This window comes from Aulonocara sp. 'chitande type north' Nkhata Bay, linkage group LG15, assembly GCF_057382095.1.
Source record: "Aulonocara sp. 'chitande type north' Nkhata Bay isolate Kocher_YH1m ecotype deep benthic linkage group LG15, A_spYH_male_GT1.1, whole genome shotgun sequence".
In the NCBI taxonomy this organism is placed as follows: domain Eukaryota; kingdom Metazoa; phylum Chordata; class Actinopteri; order Cichliformes; family Cichlidae; genus Aulonocara; species Aulonocara sp. 'chitande type north' Nkhata Bay.
The window spans coordinates 14,418,312-14,442,371 of NC_141358.1; the positions used below are offsets into that span (position 1 = coordinate 14,418,312).

The 24,060-nt window shown below is 38.8% G+C and overlaps 1 protein-coding gene across 1 annotated transcript; it reads left to right on the forward strand.

Annotated features, from left to right (window-relative positions):
- Positions 1 to 846: 846 nt before the first annotated feature.
- apobb.1 (apolipoprotein Bb, tandem duplicate 1) lies at positions 847 to 20,311 on the forward strand. Its single transcript, XM_086264430.1, has 28 exons — positions 847 to 969; positions 1,259 to 1,291; positions 1,394 to 1,506; positions 1,599 to 1,744; positions 1,825 to 1,972; positions 2,086 to 2,238; positions 2,508 to 2,632; positions 2,735 to 2,820; positions 2,913 to 3,357; positions 3,472 to 3,586; positions 4,078 to 4,224; positions 5,250 to 5,461; positions 5,538 to 5,733; positions 5,818 to 5,997; positions 8,576 to 8,770; positions 8,860 to 9,027; positions 9,118 to 9,323; positions 9,528 to 9,710; positions 9,799 to 9,929; positions 10,387 to 10,597; positions 10,684 to 10,856; positions 11,183 to 11,343; positions 11,473 to 11,582; positions 11,671 to 12,044; positions 12,280 to 17,976; positions 18,067 to 18,178; positions 18,347 to 18,533; positions 19,073 to 20,311. Exons 1-28 carry the CDS (start codon positions 915 to 917, stop codon positions 20,054 to 20,056), a joined length of 11,046 nt encoding a protein of 3,681 aa, XP_086120556.1. The 5' UTR covers positions 847 to 914; the 3' UTR covers positions 20,057 to 20,311.
- Positions 20,312 to 24,060: the final 3,749 nt, after the last annotated feature.

Here is a 24,060-nt window from a genome sequence, read left to right on the forward strand (position 1 = left end):
GGAACCTTTGAAACTTTGTAGCTCAAAGTTCAGTGTCCCAACCCAAATCAAGGTCTGCAAATGTTTTTGCTGTTGTCATTTTTGGGCTGTGGAGCAGAAAAACAAGCATCTAACTTCATTACGCTGTAAGTATTATTATTTTTGTTGGTTGGTTGGTTGGTTTTTGACTGTAAAAAGTAAATGTAAAGCAACATTGCCATTTTAAACAATGTGTATAGTGCAAATATGTACAGGAGTGCATTTATTATGTTATATAATCTAAGATTTTTTGCTAACTTAAGTGTTTTTACGGCAGTTTTTACCAATCACTGTAGCCTAAAAATGAAGCAAGTAACACTAGACAATTAATGCTACCTTTTTAATCTTCAATTTTTTCAATTTTAATGTGTGCAATCTCTCTGTCTATGAATCAACTGGAGTATTTTAGAGTGTAGAATTGCTCATTAAATCTATGCCTTTATACGCATTCACAATCACTAACTGGAAAGTGTAAGAAATAATATGAATTGTTGGTGGTGGGTTATTAGCACACTATTAAGAATGTAACAGCGTGAAAAATAAAAACAACGCGAAAACTAATTAGTAGCTATTAGATGATCTCTTAAGACTAACCCCTAATATCCAATCAGTGAATGACAAACCACATTAATAAAAGAAGATTTTTTTTAACACAATACATCCGTTTTCCATGTCTCGTCTTTTAGCTCTAAGTGTGTTTTAAACCCTTTTGCCTTTGTCCCTCCACACACAAGAGGGTCGGGTGGACTTTGAGCATTCAAAGAATTGTCTGTGCCTCCCAGTCTCCCAACAGGGCCCACCTGAGAGTATAAAAGTCTCAAGCTGAAGTACAAAAAAATCAGTCTCATTTCGGAGTGCTCGTTGACCCAAAAGGAGGGGGCTTCAACGAACCAATCATGGGGGACTCAAAGCTCTGCCTTTTGCTGCTCCTCAGTACATCTGCCTTGACTTGTGAGTAGTTCCTAAATTCTTTCAGTTTAAAAAAGTATTTTTTACAGCGTTAAAAAGGTTGCAATAGATATCAGTGTACTGTAGTCTTTGCAGAATTGTTGAATGAAGGTTAAAAAAAACATGCAACAAGTACAAAAATTGGGAAAACACAAAACATCTGATGGTACTCACCTATGTGTAAATCCTTGCTAGGTTATTATTAGGCTTGGTAGATGGGTTTAAGTTGTAGTGCACTGCGTTTTAGTTGTATTACAGGTGCTAAAGCAAATGATTAATCTTTGTTTTCCAGTTGCACAAGATCGGGATCAACCAACCTGTCTCTGTAAGTTCATTTTGATGTTGACATCAAGTTTGCACAGTAGCAGTAGTTTCCAAAAGATAACTAATAAATGATTTCTCATTACTCTAATCTCATCTCTCCTAGTGGCTCAAAGGTACAAGAGCCTACACAAGTATGAATACCAATATGAAGCTGAATCTCTGAATGCTATCAACGGAGCCTCACATCTCAAGAATGGACACAAGGCTTCCTGCAAGGTATGAGAAACACCTCACGATGATGCTAAATCATCAGTTTTCCCCTTTCCAATCCATGTATTTCAGAAAAAGAAATTTCCCTCCTCTCACAGGTTGAAATTGAAGTGCCTCAGACTTGTAGTTTCATTGTGCGCACTACTGGCTGCAGGCTGAGTGAAGTCGTTGACACGGACACACAGGGTAACCCTGTGTTTGCCAACAGCCCCAGCTCTGATGCCTTTGCTGCTGAAATGGAAAAGTATGTAATTTCTCCATGATAATTTAAACCATTGAAAAAAAAAAGTGGTATATTTGGAGACTGTGCACTGTTTTTTAAAGGTATCCCCTGAGGGTCGTGATTGAGGGTTTGTATGATGTGAAACTGTACCCTGAGGATGGTGAAACAACAACTGTCCTGAACTTTAAGAGGGGTATCATCTCTGCACTGGCTGTTCCTGTGCTGGAAGAAGACAAGAACAAGAATATGGTACAACACTTTAACAACATTAAACCACATTTTATATTTATTAAAAATGGTTTCGTAATCATATATTATACATCTTTATTTAGTTCCTCTAATCTTTACCATATTCGCTGCAGCCTACAATTCACGGCAACTGCAAGACCCACTACACAGTCAATGCTAGAGAAGACATTGCAACTGATGTCAGCCTAAACAGGGATCTGTCCAGATGTGACAAATTTGTCCCAATGAGAGATCACACCAGCCCCTTGGCTCTTATCACCGGCATGGTAAGGCACCCAAAGACAAGCTGTGAGCTGAAAACTTTAAACACTATGACAAATCAAAAGAGAAACTCTACCTTTGTTCGTTGTACTGTGGTATTAATGTGTCTTAACACACTGGTGGTTAAATTTGAGCTATAATGGAAAGAAAAGCCGAATTGAGTATCTTTTAAAAAAAAAAAAAATTGTAATGCCTTTACTTTTGCAAAAGATTACACAAAAATGTGCCAACACAAATATCCACAATGCTAACATCCTCATCTATAACTTTTAAGCACTACCCTCTTGCTCAGCTGATCAGAAGCTCCCAAACCTGCAATTACAGGTTTGACAATGAGAAAAAACACATGACCTTTGGGTCCTGCACCGAGAACCACATCCTCATTCCCTTCTCATATAAGTAAGTCAAACCTTGTACTAGACTCTATTGAATGCTCTGCTATGTAAGTACACACAGGTATATGCATTTGTTTTGTTTTTATCCCTGTTTTCTATATTTAAGGAGAGAATATGGAGTTGCCAATGTCGGAAAGCAAGAGCTCACCGTGGTTAAAGTTTCTCCTCACAATGACAGAATCTTTGCTCACGGTAAGCCTTTTCTGTTTAATTTGCTTTGTTTTGATTTGTTATAACCACAATGTAGTGCAGACTCATGATAATCTTTTTGTTTGTCTGCTAAGGTGTCATTGTCAAGGATCTCCACATGGAGGCTGTTGAGGACAAGAGTTTTGTACAGGATAAAGATGCAGTTCTGAATCTCCTGAGAGAACTGGACACTCTGTCTGAGAACGAGGGTGAGAAGAGAGCTCCCCTGTTCCACAAGCTTGTCTCAACGGTCCGTGGAATGAAAACAGAAACCTTGAGCGCGGCACTCCCTGAGGCTCTTGCGGTATCCCGAGTCCTCACCTACCAGGTACTGGCTCAATGTGGAACGCCTGAATGCAGCAGTGCCATCATGAAGATCCTCAGGACCTTTGACACCAACGCTCTTGAGGTTGATGCGACTGTCTTTGCTTTGGGACTCGTGTCCAATCCTTCTGCACTCTTGATCCACGATATGCTCGAGATGGCCAAATACAAACCCAGCAAGCCTGTCATGTATGCTCTGAGCAATGTTGTAAAGAGGTACGCAAATTAAATCAGACTTTATTCAAGGGAAGATTTATCAATAATATTTTACTAGTTCTTTCTTTGTGAAATACTTTTAGAGGCTAAATATTGTGTTTTTTCTTTTAACAGGTTTTACAAGTCTGAAGGAAGGCAAATTCCTGAGATTCACTCTGTTGCGGAGTTCATGGCTTCCCAGTTGGGTGATTGCTCTGGAGACAAAGACAAAACTTTTATGACACTCAGGGTAGGTATTCTGCCCATAACTTCAAATTAAAATACTGTTACTGTAGAAATAAAGTTAGAGAATTACTTTTATGATAATTATGATTGTTTGAAGCAAAAATATATCAATACATATTGAATCTTGATGATACAATGTTTTTATTAGCTAGGTGGTTGCTAGGCAACAATGATTACAATGTAACATCTGATATTGAACCTTTAGGGTTCTCAGCTGTACCTGTCTGCCTATTTGTTTTCTCAACTCCTGATTGTGTTGGAGGAGTTCGCGACTACAGAAGCAAGCAAACACACACAGACACAGATTTCATGTATTATAGCAAAATAAACAGAAATCAATGATATACATTTAAAGGGTAGATCCTTTGGAGCAACACGCTAAAATTGCCCATTACAAAACAAGATATCATAATCTCACCTGTAGAGCATGTTGAAGCATGCATGAATTTTTATTCTTCTTCATGTGTTGATTATTTGCTTTACTTTTTATCTTAGGTTATTGGAAACATGGCTCCAGCTGTGGTACCTGCTAGTCCAGCACTCAGGACTGCTGTGATCAACTGTGTGAACAAACCTACAGCTTCTCTGGCCGTGCAACAAGCTGCAATTCAAGTGTACAGGCTGACCCCTCTCCCTGAGGAGGTAACCTATTTTTAAAAAAGTTTATTTTAGAAATTCTTGAAAAAGTAGTTCTCAAATAGTTACCTAATCACTTGCAGAAATTGTTTATTTGAAGAATTTCAGTCAAGATTTACCGTGCAACAAAGCACAGATAGAGCACTAGTGAAGAGTTGCATCTGATATCACTGATAACAAAAATGTATTATAAAAATTATCACATAGCAGGAGTATTAAATGAAATTTTTATGAAATTCGACAAAGTTCTGTGCGAACTTACAACATACATGTTTCCCTTGGATAACATTATTAGACAACACTACATACAATTTCATTGCTATGCAGATGACACCCAGCTTTATTTATGGATAAAGCCAGATGACACATGACTTGTAATGTTTTCTCCTGAATTTACCTTTTGACCAGGATATGTCCTTCAGTGTGAATATTAGACAAATATCTCAGACCTCTTTCTGCTTTCATCTGTGCAATATCTCTGTAATTAAAAATATCCTTACTCAGAATGAGTTGGGATACATACACTGTGAGCACTTCTTCACAATTCTACTCATCTCTTTTGTCTTTCTACATCATGGGCATGAATGTCATGTTAATTTTATGAGTTTAATGATTCCTTTAAATGCCAATAAACTACCAAAAGTATATTTGAGGTGCATCTTTCTAAGGGACATTTAATCAAATATTTATTGGGGTGTATTTATACTTGTATGCATATGTTTGATCCTGTGTAGATAATAGAAAATCTGAAATAAATTCAAATTTGTGTCCCCAAATCTTGTTTTTTAAAGACTTGAAAGATGTATGTTGTACATTCATTCCACCCTGGAAAAAGAACATTTCAAAGAAAGCATTACAAGTCCCAAATTACTGTGACATTCATGCCAATAACGAGTACATGTAAACTTTTAACCAACACTCTACCAATGCAGCATGTCATTAAATTTGGTGTCCTTTCAAGTCAGACCCATATAATTTATTTATTTATTTATTTATTTACACTAATTTTTTTTTATGTACTTTGGGCACAGGGCAGAGAGGAGTTTATGCAGGTTCTTCTGGACAGCACTAGTCCCATGCAAAAACGTATTGCTGCATATCTGGTACTTATGAAAAATCCTCAGCTAAGTGAACTTGCCCGGGTGCAGAATGCCTTGCCCAATATACAGGACCAACAAGTCAAGAGCTTTGTCATCTCCCACATTACCAACATTTTGTCCTCATCTGGGTCAGAGACTCAAGCGTAAGTGAGAATTATTGGTAATTAGAAAGTTGTTATTCTAATTCGGTGACAATAACTCGACTATTTTTTTCTACAGGCTGAGACATAAGCTTCAGGATGCCATTCAGGGTAATGAGATTGGGCCCATTATGGACCCCACAAAGTTCTCTCGCAACTATAAGTTTGGATCTTTGGAGGGCAATATGATCTTTGAGGGTACAAGCTACCTGCCTAAGGAGGTCATGCTTGAAATGACTCTCAAGGCATTTGGCTATGACATTGACATGGTGGAGGTAATGAATTTGGGCCATTTACTGCAAATTGAGACACTGTTTTGAAATGTTCGGTTTAACAGAATAAATCTGTCACCTTTGAAGATTGGTATGGAGGGGACAGGATTTGAGCCAACTGTTGAAGCTTTGTTTGGAGAAAATGGATTCTTCCCTGACACTGCCATGCAGACTATGTATTTTGTGTCTGACAACATGCCACAAAGGATCCGCGAGGTCATGCAGAACGTGATCCCTGCTTTCAAGGCGGACCGGATAAATAGACAGGTATTTCAGTTGGACATCTTTCACCACAACCTAGAAAACCCTGTAGCTAGCCTGGCCCCAGCAGTCAGTGCAGGTGAGGGTAGCTTAGCCACCATTCGCCCTCCCCCAGCCGACTGTCCCGAGCAGCCATAGAAAACAGGCTGGCTAGGGGACCACGAGGAGGAAACTTGATCCTAAACAGAAACCTACACACACGTTGAGGAACAAACTGTGGATATTGGTGAATCTGTTTTGAGAAGTGTGATGTTAGAGACACCTGCAGCAATAGTCAGTTATCTTCCTGGGGCCAGAGCAGGCGACATTGAAGGAACCCTGAAACTGCTCTCTAAAGACAAACGTAGACTCAGTAAAATTATAATTTATTGACTCCCAGTTCCATAAATTTGACATCTGGTGTGTAACGTTGCTAACACATGTTGGACTCTAGCTTTCTCTGTTTCCCTCCCCAATCAGATTAGGAGTGACATGTTTAGCTACATGTTGTCCTTAAATTGCCCTCTATCTGAGTGGTGTCCATAAAACAACGTGCGTTTTATAGACAATTAAGAAACTTTCTGGTGAATACCTGGTCTTGTTAGAAGGGATAGCATCCATCCCGCTTCAGACAAAGCAACTCTGATTTCTAGAAATCTGGCTAAATGTATTAAATCCCCAAAAACATGACTATGCAGAATTTAGACCAGGAAGTAGAATTGCAGTGTACACCAGTCTTGGTCAAGTTACTTGAAAAAAGTAATCAGTAACAAATTACTCATTACTTCCCCCAAAAAGTAATCCCGTTACTTTACTGGTTACTTATTTTCAAAAGTAATTAATTACTTAGTTACTTTTTAAAAACACGATTTACAACCTGAATAGGTGATAAAGCGATAGATCTTTCAGCCCAATTCTACTTTTTCTGCATAATCCATCATATAAAATGTAATCAAATGGAAAAGTCTCTTTTTAAAACTTGTTTTATTAGTTTTAATCTTTTAAAAATTGTAATTATATGCAACATTCTCTGACTGGAAGAAATTTGTTTAACATTTAAACCTATTTTCTGCACATTCCAGCACATAAAATAAAATAAAATATTTTTTTGTGTTTACACTCACTCTTTCAAATAGATGCAAGTAAAACACAACAGAAAATAAATAAAATCAAAGACTCAGCGGTCCTGTTGCTCTATTTTCACCTGTAAAGCAGGAGTGGGGTAGGCGGAGGTTTACCCTGGTGCAGGTGTGCCGCTGCAGGCAGTTGAAGAATCCGCGAGTTTCTCTGTGAATTTCCCATTACGTCGTAGCGCACTCAGTGCTTGCTTGGAAGTTTAGGGGTTTTTTTCGCAGTAAAAAGAAGTTTTCTTCCCAGGCACAACAGACACTAATGTTTTTGTCACTTTTTGTGGAATCAAACTCAAAATAAGGTCAGTACTTCCACGCTTTAAACGCTGCATGCTCATACTCTCTCCCACACTCGATATATTATCCATTGTTGATCTGCACACAGCTGTTATCACGAACGTCACACTCGCTTATATCACTGTAATGAGATATTCTCGCAAAAAAAAAAAATCACGGTTTTAGTAACGCTGTAACGCAGTAACGCAGTGTGCTTATGGGAAAGTAACAGTAATCTAATTACTTTTTGCAATAGTAATCCCTTACTTTACTCGTTACTTGAAAAAAGTCATCGGATTACAGTAACGCGTTAACGCCCATCTCTGGTCTACACACATATCTGCATCTTCTCTCCTCCTGTTCTCTCCACCCCATCCCTATACCCCTTGATACTGTTGAGCACAGTGTTGTATTAAAAAGATTACAGCATTCTGTAGGAATTAAAGGTACTGTGCCACAGTGGTTTGAATCATATCTATTAGATTCCAATTTGTTTATGTAAATGGGGAGTCTTCTCACACGCTGAGGTAAATTACGGAATTCTACAGGGTTCCATGCTAGGACCAATTCTGTTTACATTACATTGCTCCTCTTAGGTGTAGCATACATTTTCATTACTATGCAGATGATACCCAGCTCTTTCTATCCATTCCCTACTTCTAAACTGATGTAAAACTTAAAAACCTTAGAAAAATGGTCTCTAATAAGATAACTGCATGAATGGCATTGACCTCCAGTGACACTGAGGACTCTTATGGTAATTTCTAACAAGGATATGTCCTTCAGTCTGTATATTAAATAAATATGTAGGACTTCTTTCTTACATTAGTGCAAGATCATTAAAAAAAATAGGAAAATCCTGCCCCAGAGTGATGCTGAAACACTAGTTTATACACTTATTTCTTCTTTCCTGGGCCTGGTTTCTTCCGGTTACAAGGGAAGATTTCCTTCCCGCTTTAGCCAAGTGCATGCTCAAAGGGGTTGTTCGATTACTGGAGTTTCTCTATATTAGGGTCTCCACCTTATAATACCTTACAATACACCTTGAGACCACTGCTGCTGTGATTAGGCATTATATAAAAATTGAACTGAATTGAATTGAAGAGCAATCTGTTTTACGTTAGTCAGACTTTAAATTAATTATGAACTCTTTCAGTGGGTAACTTTTTAAATTGTTTGCCTATATTTTGGCCTCCTAGAACCTGATGAAGGAGATCGGACAAAATCTCAACAAACTGGTGAGAGAGCTGAAGACCATGCAGTCTCCAGAGGCAATGGTTTATCTGAGACTTTTGGGAAATGAGCTGGGATATCTGAAGACCAATGAAATGGAGGAGATAGCCTACTCTGCTGCTATGATGGTCAACAACATGTTAAAGATGTTCCCAACTGATGTAAGATAAAGTTAAAGGACATTCACAGTGAGCAATCAATTGCTAATGATTTAAAGATTCTATTATACGTGTGTTTTTATTTTCCACAGTTAATTAGAGCACTAATGGTGAACTCTGACAACACAATCTTTGCCCACTACATCTTCATGGACAATGAGTTCTTCCTGCCTACTGTCACCGGTGTGCCTCTGAGGATTGCACTCTCTGGTACTTTTACACCCGGTATCAAGGGTGGACTGAGGATTGCTCGTGACATGGTAATCCTCCATAAATATATTTAAATGCCACCTGTCATTTTTTTTCACCACATCATCACAGGTGTTAACCTTTCTCCTGTTTCCACACAGAGTGAAGTGACCTTCATGCCCTCTGCTGGTATTGAGTTTGCAACTCAGATTGGCTCTCACATCCCTGAATATGTCAACTCTGGATTAGAAATGCACACCAACATTTTCCATGAGAGTGGCCTGAATGCCAAGATCACCTTTGGTCGTGATAATATTAAGCTGACCATCCCTGCTCCAACAAGTCCAACAAAGCTCATCAAAATTACGTAAGCGAGAGCTAGACCTTTTATATATTATGTAACTTTTCTCCAATATGAATGCAGAGAAAACAGCTGATTAAATCTTATCTTGAATTATAAACTGGCCAATGTTTGTCAAAGTAAAATAAACAAAGCTTTGTTTATATGTATCTTTGATTAAATTCATTTAGGACAGAATTATATTTTTCCTTTGCTACAATTCCTACTTAGAAACAACCTTGTGGCTGTGACGGGATCAGAGGTGAAGACCATCCCTCCTATGGTGAGGGACAAGGTTGATGTTAGTGAGTGTAGTCCTGCCTTTGTGGGAATGAAATACTGCACTGCTCTGCAATACATTGACGCTTCCTCTCAGGAGACAGTGCCCTACTTCCCCCTCACTGGAGACAGCAAGTTTGTAAAATATTCTTAACCAACAGAAAATAACTGTGTCTTAAATGTAATTATTTCATAAATAAATACTGTCCATTTAACCTAACAGATATGTTGTGGAGCTGCACCCAACTGGTGAAGTTTCCGAGTACACAGCCACTATTGCCTATGAACTCCTCAGCGAGGCAGACAATGACCGGCGGAAAGTTGATTCCTTGAAGTTTATTCTAAAAGCTGACGGTAATGTACAATATTTGATTTTTTTTTCCTTTTGATTTGTTTACAGTTAAATCATAATTTTTTGGACAAAGACAACATTTTTATAAATTTGTCTTCTTACACCACCACAGTGGATTTTAAATTTGAATGCTTTAATTCAAAGGGTTTTAACAAGTTTTGCATTAACTGCTTAGAAATTGCAGAGGTTGTCATACATAATCCTCCATTTTCAACAGCTCAAAGTTGATTGGACAAACTACCATAACTGTAATCATCCACTTGCACTGTGAAGACCTGTACAATCAGTGGCAACCCTGCAAACCTGTCCCATAACATTGCCTCCAATAGGTTTTACATATTATGTGGCATGCTTTGGAGCTTTTTCTTTCCTTCCCATACTTTTCTCTTTCCATCATTCTGTTGTCCAACAAATTATGGATGTAACTGTAACTTTAGTCATTCAATTGGTCAACAACAGGTGCAGAGCCTACAGAAGCCACAGCAGTCATGAAATATAACAGAAGGAGGCATGTCATCAGTGCCGACATCCAGATCCCCGACTACGATGTGGAGGCTGGAGTTAGGCTGGGTGTTGTGGATGGAAACACAAAGGGCAGAGGAACTCACGCCATCTTTCTCAATTTTTTAAACAAAAATGTTCTTCAGCTCTCCCTGGTTGGTCGTGCCAAGTAAGAAAGCAACTACAGATCACACACACATATTTTTTTTTAATCTCACTGCTATCATTAACAGCAAGATGTATATGTTCTTTCAGTCTGAAGGCTATGAAGGAAGGTATGCTCCAAGTCCAACTTGTGGTCCCATCAATCAGTGCTGATGCTACTGTCACAGCTACAATGAAACGTGATGAAGAAGTGGAACTGGAGCTTGAGAGTGAAATCAAGGTCATGGATGCCAACTCTCAACAGAAAATCAATATCAAATATGGTAAATTGCTTTTTCAGTTACAGTGTTCTAAATGTCCCATCACAAGTTATTTAACAGTTGCATATTGTTGCTTTTTTGTATCAAGGTATGAAAAATGACATCCTCCTATCTGTAGAAATATCTGTCACTTCATCATAGTTAATAATTGCAGCCTAAAAAATGGTTTTACTGACCATTTAAAGGCAACTATGATCAAGACAGAGTGACCCATTTCTAATAGCTATATGCAGGTTATGATATGATCTTTAAAATAAACAATCTGAATTTGATTTTTCTCATAAAGTTGTTCTGGATTTTATTCAGTGCTCTCTTCTTTATCATTTTAGATGCCACAAAAATTGAGGTTGAGGTCAAGTCGGATGTGAACGCCAAGACCACCATGTTGCCTAAAGGCGACTTGATTAAAAATTATGGCAATGATCTTCTTGACATGCAAGTGGCACAAACTGACATGAAAGTTCGTCATATCTTCAAGAAGTTTGTGGAGGTACATACATATTTGCTCAATTATACAAGTGTTTTTCTTAAAAAAAACATGAACTCAAAAACATAGTACTTTATTAATCCTAGAGGAAATTTTGTAACAGTGCATATAATAATGGTTATCTGTTTTTAGGCAGCAAACAATTACATGGAAAAGTATGGTGCTGATTTCCCTTACATTCAGAACTTCAGATTGCCTGAAATGCCAGAGATTTCCCTACCAGAGACACTATTCCTGAATACGTAAGTGTGTTAAACCTCATGGTAAATATTAAAACTGTCTAATTTTTCTCCCTAAACAACCAGATATTTACTTTTATCTTTTTAATAGTGAGGCAACAGCCATCTATTACATAAACAATAATCGCTTCACAATTGCTATCCCTGTGCCACTTGGAGGAAAGTCAACAGAAGAGCTTAACTTCCCACCAGCTTTGACCACACCAGGCCTGTCTCTACAGCAGTATGGACTGGAAATCCCCTCTATGGAGATTTCCATCCCAGAGTTTGTTGTTCCTGAGAGCATCACGCTATCTATTCCCTTGTTTGGTAGAGCTGAGGTTTCAACAGTGATGAAAAGCAACTTATATGACACAGAGGCCTCTGTGGCTTTCGGCGTAGACCAAGATGAATCACAAAGCTACTCAGCCAAGTTTGTCATCAAAGGAACCTCCCCAATTGACATTCTTTCAATAAAGCTTGAAGGTACTTCACACTGAAGATCACTGATAAATTTAAAGTTGCTAATGTGTAGTTCAAATGAAGTGCTGTTTTTTGTGTTGGAATAGTTTTCAAGAGATTCTTGATGTATATATGGATATTGTATACAAGCAAATGGATCTTTTCTGGTAAAGTAGTCACCATAGGGATTCTGAAGTTATTAGTCAGCAATTAAGCATTTTTTTTGTTTTTTGTCCTTGTGTGTGTTTTTTTAATCTAGGCTCTGGAAAAGTCGCCACTACCGATTCCATCAAAGCCCAATTTGAAAGTTCTTTGGCCCACAAATTCGTTGAAGCCAGGATTAGCATTGTTGAAGATGCAATCATCTCTGATGCAATTAATTTGAAAACAAACACCAAGATAGAAGCCAGAAGTCCACTTGGTTTCAGTGTTGTCACAGAGCACACTGGTATGGCTGGAATAAACCATGAGGAAATGTCTGTTGACAACAAATTTCAGGTGGCATTTGAAGCTGGACCCATTTATGGCAAGACTCTCTCAATCCAGTCCTTAACCATCTTCCCATTCAGGCCAGAAGTAAAGTTTGATTCTAATTTTCAGGTAGATTCCACACTTGTTAAGGCCCTGAATGTAATTACAGGAACCTATATCAATGGGGAAGTCTCAGTTGCGTCTAAAACCAGTGCCTTTGATGTCATCACTCACAATGCTGAGCTTTCTATCAGAGATAGCAGAGTGAAACTGATATGTGCTGCAAATGCCCTTGCTCTTGGCATGAAGATGCAAAATCAGATAGAAGCCTCTGCTGGTGCTGGTGAAGTCATCTTGAGGATGGAAACAAACACAGACTACTCTGAAAATCATGTTTACTCTTTGCTGACCGCCTCTCTTGATGTCAATGGTCTGGCTATAAATAGTGATGCCAATGTGAAGCTTCTTGAAAATGAGGCTACTCATAAGGTCATTCTGAGAATGAATAAAGATGGTTTCACCACAAAAGGAACAACTACTCTCCATAGCCCGCTGTCCATGGAAAACACCTTTGATGCCGAGGTTGATGCTACAAGAGCTACTCTAGCCATTACCAACAGGGCTGCGATGTATGAAATCAAGGTTGACAACACCAACAATTTTACCTTAACTCTCTCCGGCCTTAACTTCAACTCAAAGGCTGAAGCCTCTGCAAGGGATTATGCCTCTTACACTCATGATATCACCTTCGACCTGAACCCCCACAGTGTTTCTTCAAATGTTAACAACAATCTAAATCTCCTGAGTGCTAACTTTATTAATCAGGCACAGCTGCAGGTAGGGCTTGGCAAGATGGATCTGAGTGGAGTTTTGAAAGCCAACAATGGTGAAGAAGAGCTCAAGCACACCTATCAGATCAGTTATGGTGACATGAGTGCTAATGCAAAGTGCAGCACGACTGGAAAATTCCTTGGAACTCACATGAACCACAACACTGAAGTTGAAGTTGTCGGCCTTGTTGCCATGATTACCAATGATGTCCGCTTTCACTCACAACCGGTGCGCTTAAGCCACACTGTGCGTTGCAATATTGCTCCTTTTGATTTCAACTTGGATGCCATATTGAATGCTGAAGGAGATATGGCCATTTATGGAAGAGAGAGTGCCCAGATCTACAATAAGTTTCTCTTTAGAGCTCAGCCCATGGCTCTTGCCAGCTCAAATGAAGGCAGGGCATCCGTAACCCATCAACTGAATAATGGGTTTTCCCTTGAGACCACATTTGACAACAAGATGATTACTACTTTGTCACTCCAAGAGCAAAGGACTAGTTTTAAATTCAAGTCTAAAATGAATGAGCACACCTTTGATCAGAACATAGATGTTTATAACACTGCTGAGACAACTGGAATTAAGGTTTCTAGTACAATCCTTACAAACATTATTAACACAGCTTCCACAGACAACCAGGAGTTCACTGTCTCTGGCTTACTCAAATATGACAAGAACACAGATAGTCACATAATTCAGATTCCAAATCTGTTTGCCCTCCTGGAACACATCAAGGGATTTCTTTTGAATGTTGTAGATGAACTGCAGCACTACATCAACAATGATAATATAAGGGCTAAAGTTGAGGCTCTCCCGCAACATATAAGTGACCTACTTACTGAATTGAATATAGAAGGCAAGATAATTCAACTGAAAGAGCTTTTCAGTCATTTAATTCAGAAATATACTATCTCCATGAATGATGTGGAAACATTTTTGAGGAACCTAAATGTTACTATTAAGAAACTACTAGCTAATCTCTCTGTTTACATCCAGAACTTTGTTGATGCGGTGAATGAAACTATTTTTAGTGGCAATTTCCCTGAAACCACCATTCAAGCAATCCAGGAATGGCTGAATAACCTTAATGAGGAATATGATATCGAGCCCATTATTGAATATGCAACTGAAACCATAGGAGAAATCATTCAAGTCTTTGACTTGGAAAGACTAAAGGGCAGCAGCTTTGCATTCCTACATGATATTGCTGGCAAGGATGAAATCAAAGCCAAACTACAGTCAATCCTCAGAGGTATAAAAGAAACATTGGAGATTTTTGTTGCTGAGCTAAAGAGCTTCACGTCATCCTTAAAAGCTCATATCGAGTTATTAACGAGCTACATTCCCACGGAAATTGTCAGCCACATAACAGATTTTATTCAGAAAATTATTCAGGACTTTGATATTGTAAATAAGCTTAACACAATAACTTCCAAATTAAGTGAACTGATTGCAAAGCTTGAAGCTGAAAAAAATTTTCAAGCAATCTTAGATAAAGCTGTGGAGGTCGTGAAAAACATCAAGATTGACGAAACCATCACTAATCTCGCTACTGTCATAACAAACTTTTATCGTTTTTTAATGGATTGCCATGAGTTTACTATCCACTACTGGAAAAGAAATGAAGTAAAAGAAATAATTCAGGAAATTAACATGTTTATTGAAATGATTGTGGAAGAGCTTCAATCGTTTGATTATAAAAACTTCCAGGACTTTGTTAATCTGTCTGTACAGATCATGAATGAGATTATTAGAAAACATGAAATTCTTCTTGGGGCAATAAGAGATTTTGTCAATACGGTGTTATTGTCTGTTCGAGACCTTTCAGAACACTTAAGAGAAATCAAAGTAGCTGAAGTTTTTAAAACTCTAATGGATATCTTCGATGAAGTTGTGTTTAATACTCTTAAGAGAGTTGCCCAACTTGTCAAAGACAAAATTACAAGCCTTGATATTCCAACTCAGCTTGACATCCCCGAGTTCACTATCTTTGGGTTACACATTGTTAAAGCCACCACAATCTCCACTGATGACATCAAGCAGAGAATTATTGAACTTATTGATTTAATTGTAAATTTTAAGATTAGCATGTTTGACATGGATGCTTTCTTTGGAGATTTGACGATGAACTACTTTCCTTCCATCCCTGAGGTAACCCTCCCAGAGATCACTCTTTCTCAGATCTCATTCCCCAAAATTCCACAAGTCCCTACAGAAAAACTTGCCAAGTTTCTTCAAGTCCCTGAAATAAGCTTTCCAACCATTCCAACTGAAATTGTAGTCCCATCTTTTGGTAAACTCTTTGGTGAACTCAAACTCCAGACTCCCATCTACACAATGGAGACATCTGCTGAGTTTAAGAACGCAACTGAGAATGCAATGACGCCTCAATTCAAGGGATTTTTCACTTCCATTGGAAACTCTCCAAATTTTGAAATTCTCAATTACAAACTAGATTCCACTGCTCGCATTGCAATCCCAAAAATGAGACGCGTTGTCTTTGGAGAGACAGTAAAGTTCAGGCACAATTTTCTTGGAGTTGAACATCAGGCATCTGTGACTCTCTATGGCCTATCAGCTCAGGCCCAAGCAAAGACTGGAATTAAGGTCACTACTAGACCTTACACTTCTACCTTTGTAAACACAGCCTTTATTGCTAGGGAAGGGGGAATGACTGCTTCTCTTGATACAACATACACACATTTAGTGGACATTCAATATGACAAGAATGTCATTCTCAGTAATGAGGTAGCTCTAAAACAGAAATCACTTGTTCGCCAAGATGGCTACACACTTACTCTAACAGCTGACAATACAGGAACGTTTAATGGTGATGACAGCCACAACAGCAAGTTAGAGCTGTCATTTTCTCCCAGCATTGTCACCATATCTTTCAGTGGTGACACAGACTGTTCCATGTTAAAGATGAAACAACATATTAGTGCTGAAGTTAGCACATTTTCCTACTTCAAGTTTAATGTTCGCAATGAAGCAGAAGCACCAATTATTAAGAACAGTCTTCTTGTTGCATCTGGATATGCAAACCTTCATGACATGAAGGTTGAGTTGAAAGCAAACAAAGACACAGAACTCTATGGTGCAGTCACTGGTAGACTTTCCAATGCAATAAGCGTTATAGCTCACCCTGGTGAGTTTTTCTTTGACTTTCAAAACAAAGGAAATGTTAAGGTCAACAGTTTTGAATTTTCGACTGCTAAAATAGAACTACAGAATGATTACTTGGCCCACATCAGTCCTGACAGTCAAAAGATGAATACAGTCATTCTGACTCGTTTTAACCAGTACAAAATCTTGTACAACTTCACTCTTGAAAATAATGTAAATGAAGTTGGAATCTTCGCTGCCATGGAAAGTGAGGCCAGTCTTGACTTTCTGAAATACCCCATCAGTATTCCTGAGATTGATCTGCCTTTTGTTGACTTTCATACTCCTGCCATCAATGATCTGAACTTGTATGATCAGGCTGGATTGGACAACATTTTGCCTACCACTGACCAGTCTCTGGATGTGAATACTAAGATTGTTTACCAGAAAAGCAAGGCAGCCCCGCTTGCTGATATGATGGGCTTGATCCAAATTCCCTATGTGGGCAATCTAATAACAGAACTCTCTGTCAAGTCTGCCATTATTAATCTGATTGCTAATGCCAGAATGTATACAGAAGATGATCTTGTGTTCCGTCTTGAAGCTACCACAACCTCTATGTTTGAGGACCTTCAAGTCAAACTTGCTGGCACTACTAGTCTTACCACCAAGAGGGGATTCAAGATGGCTAACTCCCTGTCCCTAGAAAACACTCGTATTGCAGGAACTCATGACAGCACCATCACTCTGAGCGCTGATACTTATGATACTGAAGTCTCTGTGGCAACAGTTGCAAATATTGCCCTGCCAATACTAGACATGCAAGCAAACCAAAAACTGGATGCAGACACAAAAACCAAAGCAAATGCTATTTCCACCTTGAGGATAAGTGGTAATTTGAATATTCCTGTGATCAAAACTGTTGGAAAGGCTGAGGCAGACCACAGTCTGAAGCTTGAAGGAACCTCTGATTATATTTCCATGGAGTCCTCTACTAGAGCAAACATGGATGGCACAGTCTATGAAGACTACTTTCTTTATGGAATGCTAGATAACAAAGCTAATGTGTTCCTGAATAAAGACACCCTGCGCTCAACTTCTAAAGTTATTAGTGATACCAAGTTTAACCATGGTACAACCAAAGTCATTGATATGGATGTAAATGGGGATCTTTCCATTGAAGCCTCCATGAGCCATTTGTATGCAGTGCTGACGTATACTGGCAACAATGAGGCAAACCTGTTCAACTTCAATACCAAAGGGATTCATATTGCCCAAGCCAAAATGGATTTTGCACCAGCCTCCTTGACTGTTGATATTAACATTGACGTGTCTCAGCCAACCAACATGGGTGACTTTGCTCTCTCTGAGAAGACTGTTGTTGAAGTAACAGCTACCAAGCAGCACATCTTTACTAATTCTACGCTTGTCAGCCCACTGTACACTACAAGCATGGCAGCTGAAGTAGAAAGCCGTGCTCCTGTCATCAGAGCAGTTGCCAAGTCCTCTGCAACCTCTGCTTTTGTGATCTTGGAATACAACATGGATGGTGAGTTGATTAAAATTCCCTAAAAACTTCTGTCTTTATCTTTTTTTAAGCACTGTTGAGCACTAAATTTGATGCAATTTCTTTATATAGCTTCTTCTACTGTAAACTTTGAGAATGAAGCTTTCAACATGATTAGCCAAATCACACTGACACATGCTGACCTGACTGTGAATGCCAACCATGCCATTATGCAAGCTATGAGGTAATAATCAATATGTTTGTTTTAAAATGTGTTATTTTAGGAAAATGCACAAAGCTATAATTCATGCTTTACTATATATTTTCATATGTAAATTGCATATTTTTATATCTTTTGCATGTAACAACAGATGAGGAGCAATTGTGATTTCAATATTTCCTTTTGTTCCAGTGTTCAACAACATGCACTGAACGTGAACTTCACCAGTCATACTTTCACTGATGTGAACCTTCAATATGCTACACACAGCAATGGTATCAGTGCCTCAGTATCTTCTCCAGCCACTGGCCTTCTGGGCCTTCAGTTCAGTCGTGCGGTCCCATCCCAGATGAGTGCAAAAGTCTATGGCCGTTACCCTGTAAGTATTGTTAGCAAGATCATTTTAATACAATGGACACTAAGGAAGAAAGGCACTAGATCAAATGGCTAGACAGAGAGATGTGCGCAGATCACATGTGTGTGAATGAGAAGGAGACAAGTGGAAGGGTTAAGAAAAACAAGGTGTAGATGGGTAATAGATAGACCGTAGATGTCAAGATTTTTAGGGGCAACGCAGGTTGTGTGGTTTACATACAAAGTTAGAGACAGGATTGAGATGGTACAGAGGAGGGATAGTCGATATATTGAACAAAAGTTGTTAAAGATGCAGTTGCCAGAGACTAGGCCCTCAGAAGAGGTTTATAAATGTATTAAAGGAAGACATGGAGAGGGCTGGTGACACAGAAGAGGATCCCAAGGATAGTATGGTATGAAGGCAGATGAGCCACTGTGGCGAACCCTAAAAGGAGCAGCTGAAGAAGGAGAAGAAAAAGAAGAATGTCAGTACAACGATAAATTAAGATTTTGGTTACTAAATGTTACTTTCTTTTGTTTTGTTTTCTTTTTTCTTTTTTCTAGTCTGCCCCAGAGGTTGATGTTGACATCTTGGTCATCAGATCTACTCCCAAGGATAACGACAAGATGAATCTACAGATTGTTTACAACATGGAGACACCCACAGCAATACTCTCTCAGATCAAGATGAGACTTCCTTCCATAATTTCAACATTCAAAGACTTTACTGACAAGTATCAGTTCACAGGGTACATGGAGATGTTAAAGGACTCTGTCATTAACCACATCAATGAAGTCTATAATGCTGCAACCAATTATGATGTTCAAATGAGCCAGCTGTCAATTTTCTTCAGGAACATAATTGTACAATACCAGAAAACTGTCCAGGTCTTCCTAAATGCTGTCATTAAGGTTTTAAGGGAGACCAGGTTCAAAGTGCCTGGGTCAGATGAGACGACCACTCTCCCTGAGGTCTTAAAGAAGCTATCTAGCAGCATTGCTGCTATGCTAGAAGTAACCATTCAGATTATCTATGAAAAAATGGAGGCCACCTATAACTTTTTTGTTGAAAGGTTGAGCAATGTGAAAATGCAGATGCCGGTTGGTGATGCAGTCACTGGAGGGCAGATCATAGATCAAGTCAAAAAAGTTTCCAAGAAAATCTTTGAGGAAATGGTGAATTTTGTAAAAAACATGGAGAGTCTTGACACAATGCTAGTGAAAATAGGTGAGACCCTGGAGGCTATTGTTGTTGAGAAATTGCAGGAATTTGTAGACTCTCTCAAGTCAGATTATTTAGATGAAATGTTTGGCAATATCAATCATCTCTATCGTAACTTTGTCACGGTCCTAAAGAACATAGTTGACCAGATCTCTGCTATGGAGTTCAACATGGTGTGCGAGTACATTATAAATGTGTTCATGTATGTAGTACATGAGTTCAATAATATGGTTCAGGGGGTTCTGCAGCAAGCTTCTGAGGAAGTTCAAGCCCACGTGACAGTCAGAGATGGAAAGCTTGAGATTGACCTTCCATTTCACTTTTAACAGTAAAGCATCAAAGAGTGAAGCCTAAGTACATAGGAAACACTACCATCCATTCAGAGCACATTCTTGGAAAGAATACGGATAAATAGCTTTTCAATATTTATAACAATAAGTTCAGCAGATACACCGGCTACACCATTAATGAAGATGGATTATTTTGTAGAAACACATGTAGAACATGTAAAATGTTGTTCAAACTCACCTTCCAGCATAGACTGAGAAGCATTAATAAAATCCATTAATGCAGTCTGTAAATGTTGGATTTATTGCTTTGTGGTTTTTTTTATTTACATCCAAACTTAATTAATTAGGAAAACTGTCAAACTACACAAAAATAATTGTCTATGTTAAACTGTATCTTACAAGAGTGATCATCAGAACTGTCCGATAATGTCACTGTAGTTTGAATAAATATTCATATCTTTTAATTTCTTCAGATGCAACATTAGCTTCAGATATGGAGATCAGGACAAAGCTTTACATGAATTTCTAAAGCTGAGGTGTTAATTCATTTAAAAAATGGGCACATTGGAAACTGGGACTGTTGTAGAGGGCTGCAGGAAAAAGATTAACTCAGTTCTGCTCAATATTAATTTTATCTCTTCATAAACTGGTAAGAGTAGATTGACAGTTAAGCAATGAGAATATGAAATGAAAGGTAAGAATAAGAACTTTTTTTCAGTGTTTAATCAGCATTTCCAATAACAACTAGGAACAAAATGTGCAAGCTATAGCAAAATTTCAAAGACTTTAATTTTATCTATTGCTATTTTACTTGTAGTTTAACTACTTCATCTTCAGTTTTTCCAGAAAGTTTTTCTTTCTCCATGTTCTCAATGTTCTGGACTTGAATAATCCAGTGGAAATTTTATTTATATAGCACTAGTTCACAACCACAGTCACCTCAGTGCACTTTTTAGTGTAAAGTAAGGACCCTACAACAGGGGTCCCCAATCCCAGTCCACGAGGGCCAGTGTCCCTGCAGGTTTTAGATGTGTCCTTGATCCATCGCAGCTGATTTAAATGGATAAATTACCATCTCAACATGTCTTGTTCTCCAGAGGCCTGGTAATGAACTAATCATGTGATTCAGGTGTGTTGACCCAGGGTGAGATCTAAAACCTGCAGGGACACCGGCCCTCGTGGACTGGGATTGGGGACCCCTGCCCTACAATATTAGAAAGAAACCCCAAATAATTACATAACCCCCTTTGAGCAAGTACAGTGGCGAAAGTGTGGATGAATACTCCCTTTTAACACAAGAACCCTTCAGCAGAAACTGGCCAGGGTTATAACATCTGGAGTAAGTCTCTGGTTAGATACGATGTTCCTGAGATTTGTTTGGCGAATAACCTCAGTTTTATCTTTTATCTGAAGGGCGACCGTGGCTCAGGGGGTTGGGAAGCGTATCTGTAACCGGAAGGTCGCCGGTTCGATCCCTGGGCTCTCTGTCCTGGTCGTTGTGTCCTTGGGCAAGACACTTTACCCTACTTGCCTACTGGTGCTGGCCAGAGGGGCCGATGGCGCGAAATGGCAGCCTCGCTTCTGTCAGTCTGCCCCAGGGCAGCTGTGGCTACAACCGTAGCTTGCCTCCACCAGTGTATGAATGTGAGAGTGAATGAATAGTGGCATTGTAAAGCGCTTTGGGTGCCTTGAAAAGCGCTATATAAATCCAATCCATTATTATTATTATTATTATCTTAAATTAGAAGCAGGAGGTGAGACGTAATCCAGGTCTTTATGTGATTAGACTTTAAACTCTGAGGATGCAACAACTAAAACAGTTGTTTTTTTACTTTTCCAATCATGGTGGAGAAGACAAAGAATAAGGTTTTCAAATGAATTCAAACTATTTCTAGGTCTTTAATTACCTGATAGCCTCTAGTGAAGAATTTCTGCCACTCCTCTTCATCGTGCGCTTTGAGTATTCTCAGATTTGGAAATGTAAAAAAAACACAGTGGAAAGTTGATTATCACTGAGAGGGGGTCTGTTTCTGGATTTGTTAAACTTCATTATTTCATGCATTTATTACTTCTGGGCTCAACACCTCTAATCCGGGTTTTTCTAAATGTTTTTTTAAAAGCCCTCAATTGATCAAGAATACTGTAGTGAGAGTAAAAAGAGACTAGAAAGGGACTAGACGGAGAGACCATATTTATCCCATATCAGCTTCTTGTCACTGGCTACCTGTTAAATCCAGAATTTGATTTAAACTTCTTGGCGATAGTCAGAAATAAAAGCTCCCTTTTAACAGGAAGAAACATGCAGCAGAGCCAACTTCAGGGAGTGTTCAATGCAGCCACTATATGTGATTTCTTGTCTGAAAATACCAGCTAACTGTTTGCTAAGCAGTAGTGAAAATGTGAAAATGGAATGTAAAGTGCAAACAGAGAACTCTCTGGATGTAAAGTTGCACATTGAGACATGTTGATAACTCTAATGGCAACCAATTTCACCTCGCAATGCCCTGCAACCATTGAGGCAATACAGGAAACCTAGAAACTTGTAGTTGCTAACAGGTTTCTAGATGCACCCTTATTATTTATGCACCCTTCAACTATGTTATAAGTTTCAATGTTGCAGACTATGTCCACCAAAGAGCCGCAACTTCCCAGTTGGCAGCAGATGTTTAAAACACCTCAAAGACAATTACCAGCTGATCCAAGCAGGTCCAGGAGAGAGTGTCAGTATATCAGTCAATATACCAATTTTTAAATTGCTAAATATCTGTGTTTGGTATCAGTTTTCAAAATCCTATATGAAGCATATATAACACATGGCCCTATAATTATCTTAATATTTCAGCTTTTTGGTTTTCATGCTAATAATGCAGAAATGCTTGCACATGGGAATATTTTATATCTTTTTTTCTATATTCCGTAGTATGTGATAGATTTTGTCCTACCGCAGGGGTGGGCACCTCCAGACCTCAAGGGCCGGTGTTCTGCAGGTTTTAGATCTCACCCTGGGTCAACACACCTGTATCACATGATTAGTTCATTACCAAGCCTCTGGAGAACTTCAGGACACATTGAGGAGGTAATTTAACCATTTGAATCAGCTGTGATGGATCAAGGACACATCTAAAACCTGCAGGACACCGGCCCTCGAGGCCTGGAGTTGCCCACCCCTGTGGTTACCGATTATATATACTGCAATATTCCATTACTCAAAGTTTAGATTCAGCTACAGATGAGGACAGAATTATCCACCCCTCCCCCCATTCTTTTTGCTGGATAACAATCTGCAGTCAATTGTTCTAGTTTTTAACAAATCTCGCACACGTCTCCAGAGCAGTCCGAGCCCTTTCTTCTTTGGCGAATATCTAAGCTACTCCAGATTTGATGGTATTCTGACATGAACTTTGATCTTCTGTTCACCCCACAGATTCTTATTAAATGTGCCTTCTGCACCACAAACAGGACTGTAGACCCTATTCGAACATCACATTTTGGAACCTTTAAATCCCTGCTTTAAAGATGGACATACAGTGGCCCAGGGAGGCCAAACGGACTGCAACTTAAGAAAACACCAGCAATAAGAAAAACGCTGCAAAAGCACACAAAACAAAAACAGAAATAGGAAAAACGACAACGGAATTAGGAAAAAAGAAAACAGAAACAGGACAAAACTGATTTCCAAAAGCACAAGGGAAGTGTTTCTGGGGAGACAATAACCCGACGGACCAGTTGCAGGAACCAAAATATGCTAAGAATTGCGCTGGGAGACACTTAAAAGAAGTGGAGGATCTATCGGTTTTGTGAGGAAAGAAAAGATGAGAGGTAAGTGTGTTAGCCTAACTATTAGCCTAAAAATACGTCATCAGTAATATATGAATCATAATAAAACACACCTACCATATTTTGGGTTCCTGCAACTGGTCCGTCGGGTTATTGTCTCCCCAGAAACACTTCCCTTGTGTTTTTTTTTCCTATTTCTGCTTTCGTTTTTCCTATTTCTGTTTTATTTTTTCCTCTCTGGTACTTTTACACCCGGTATGAAG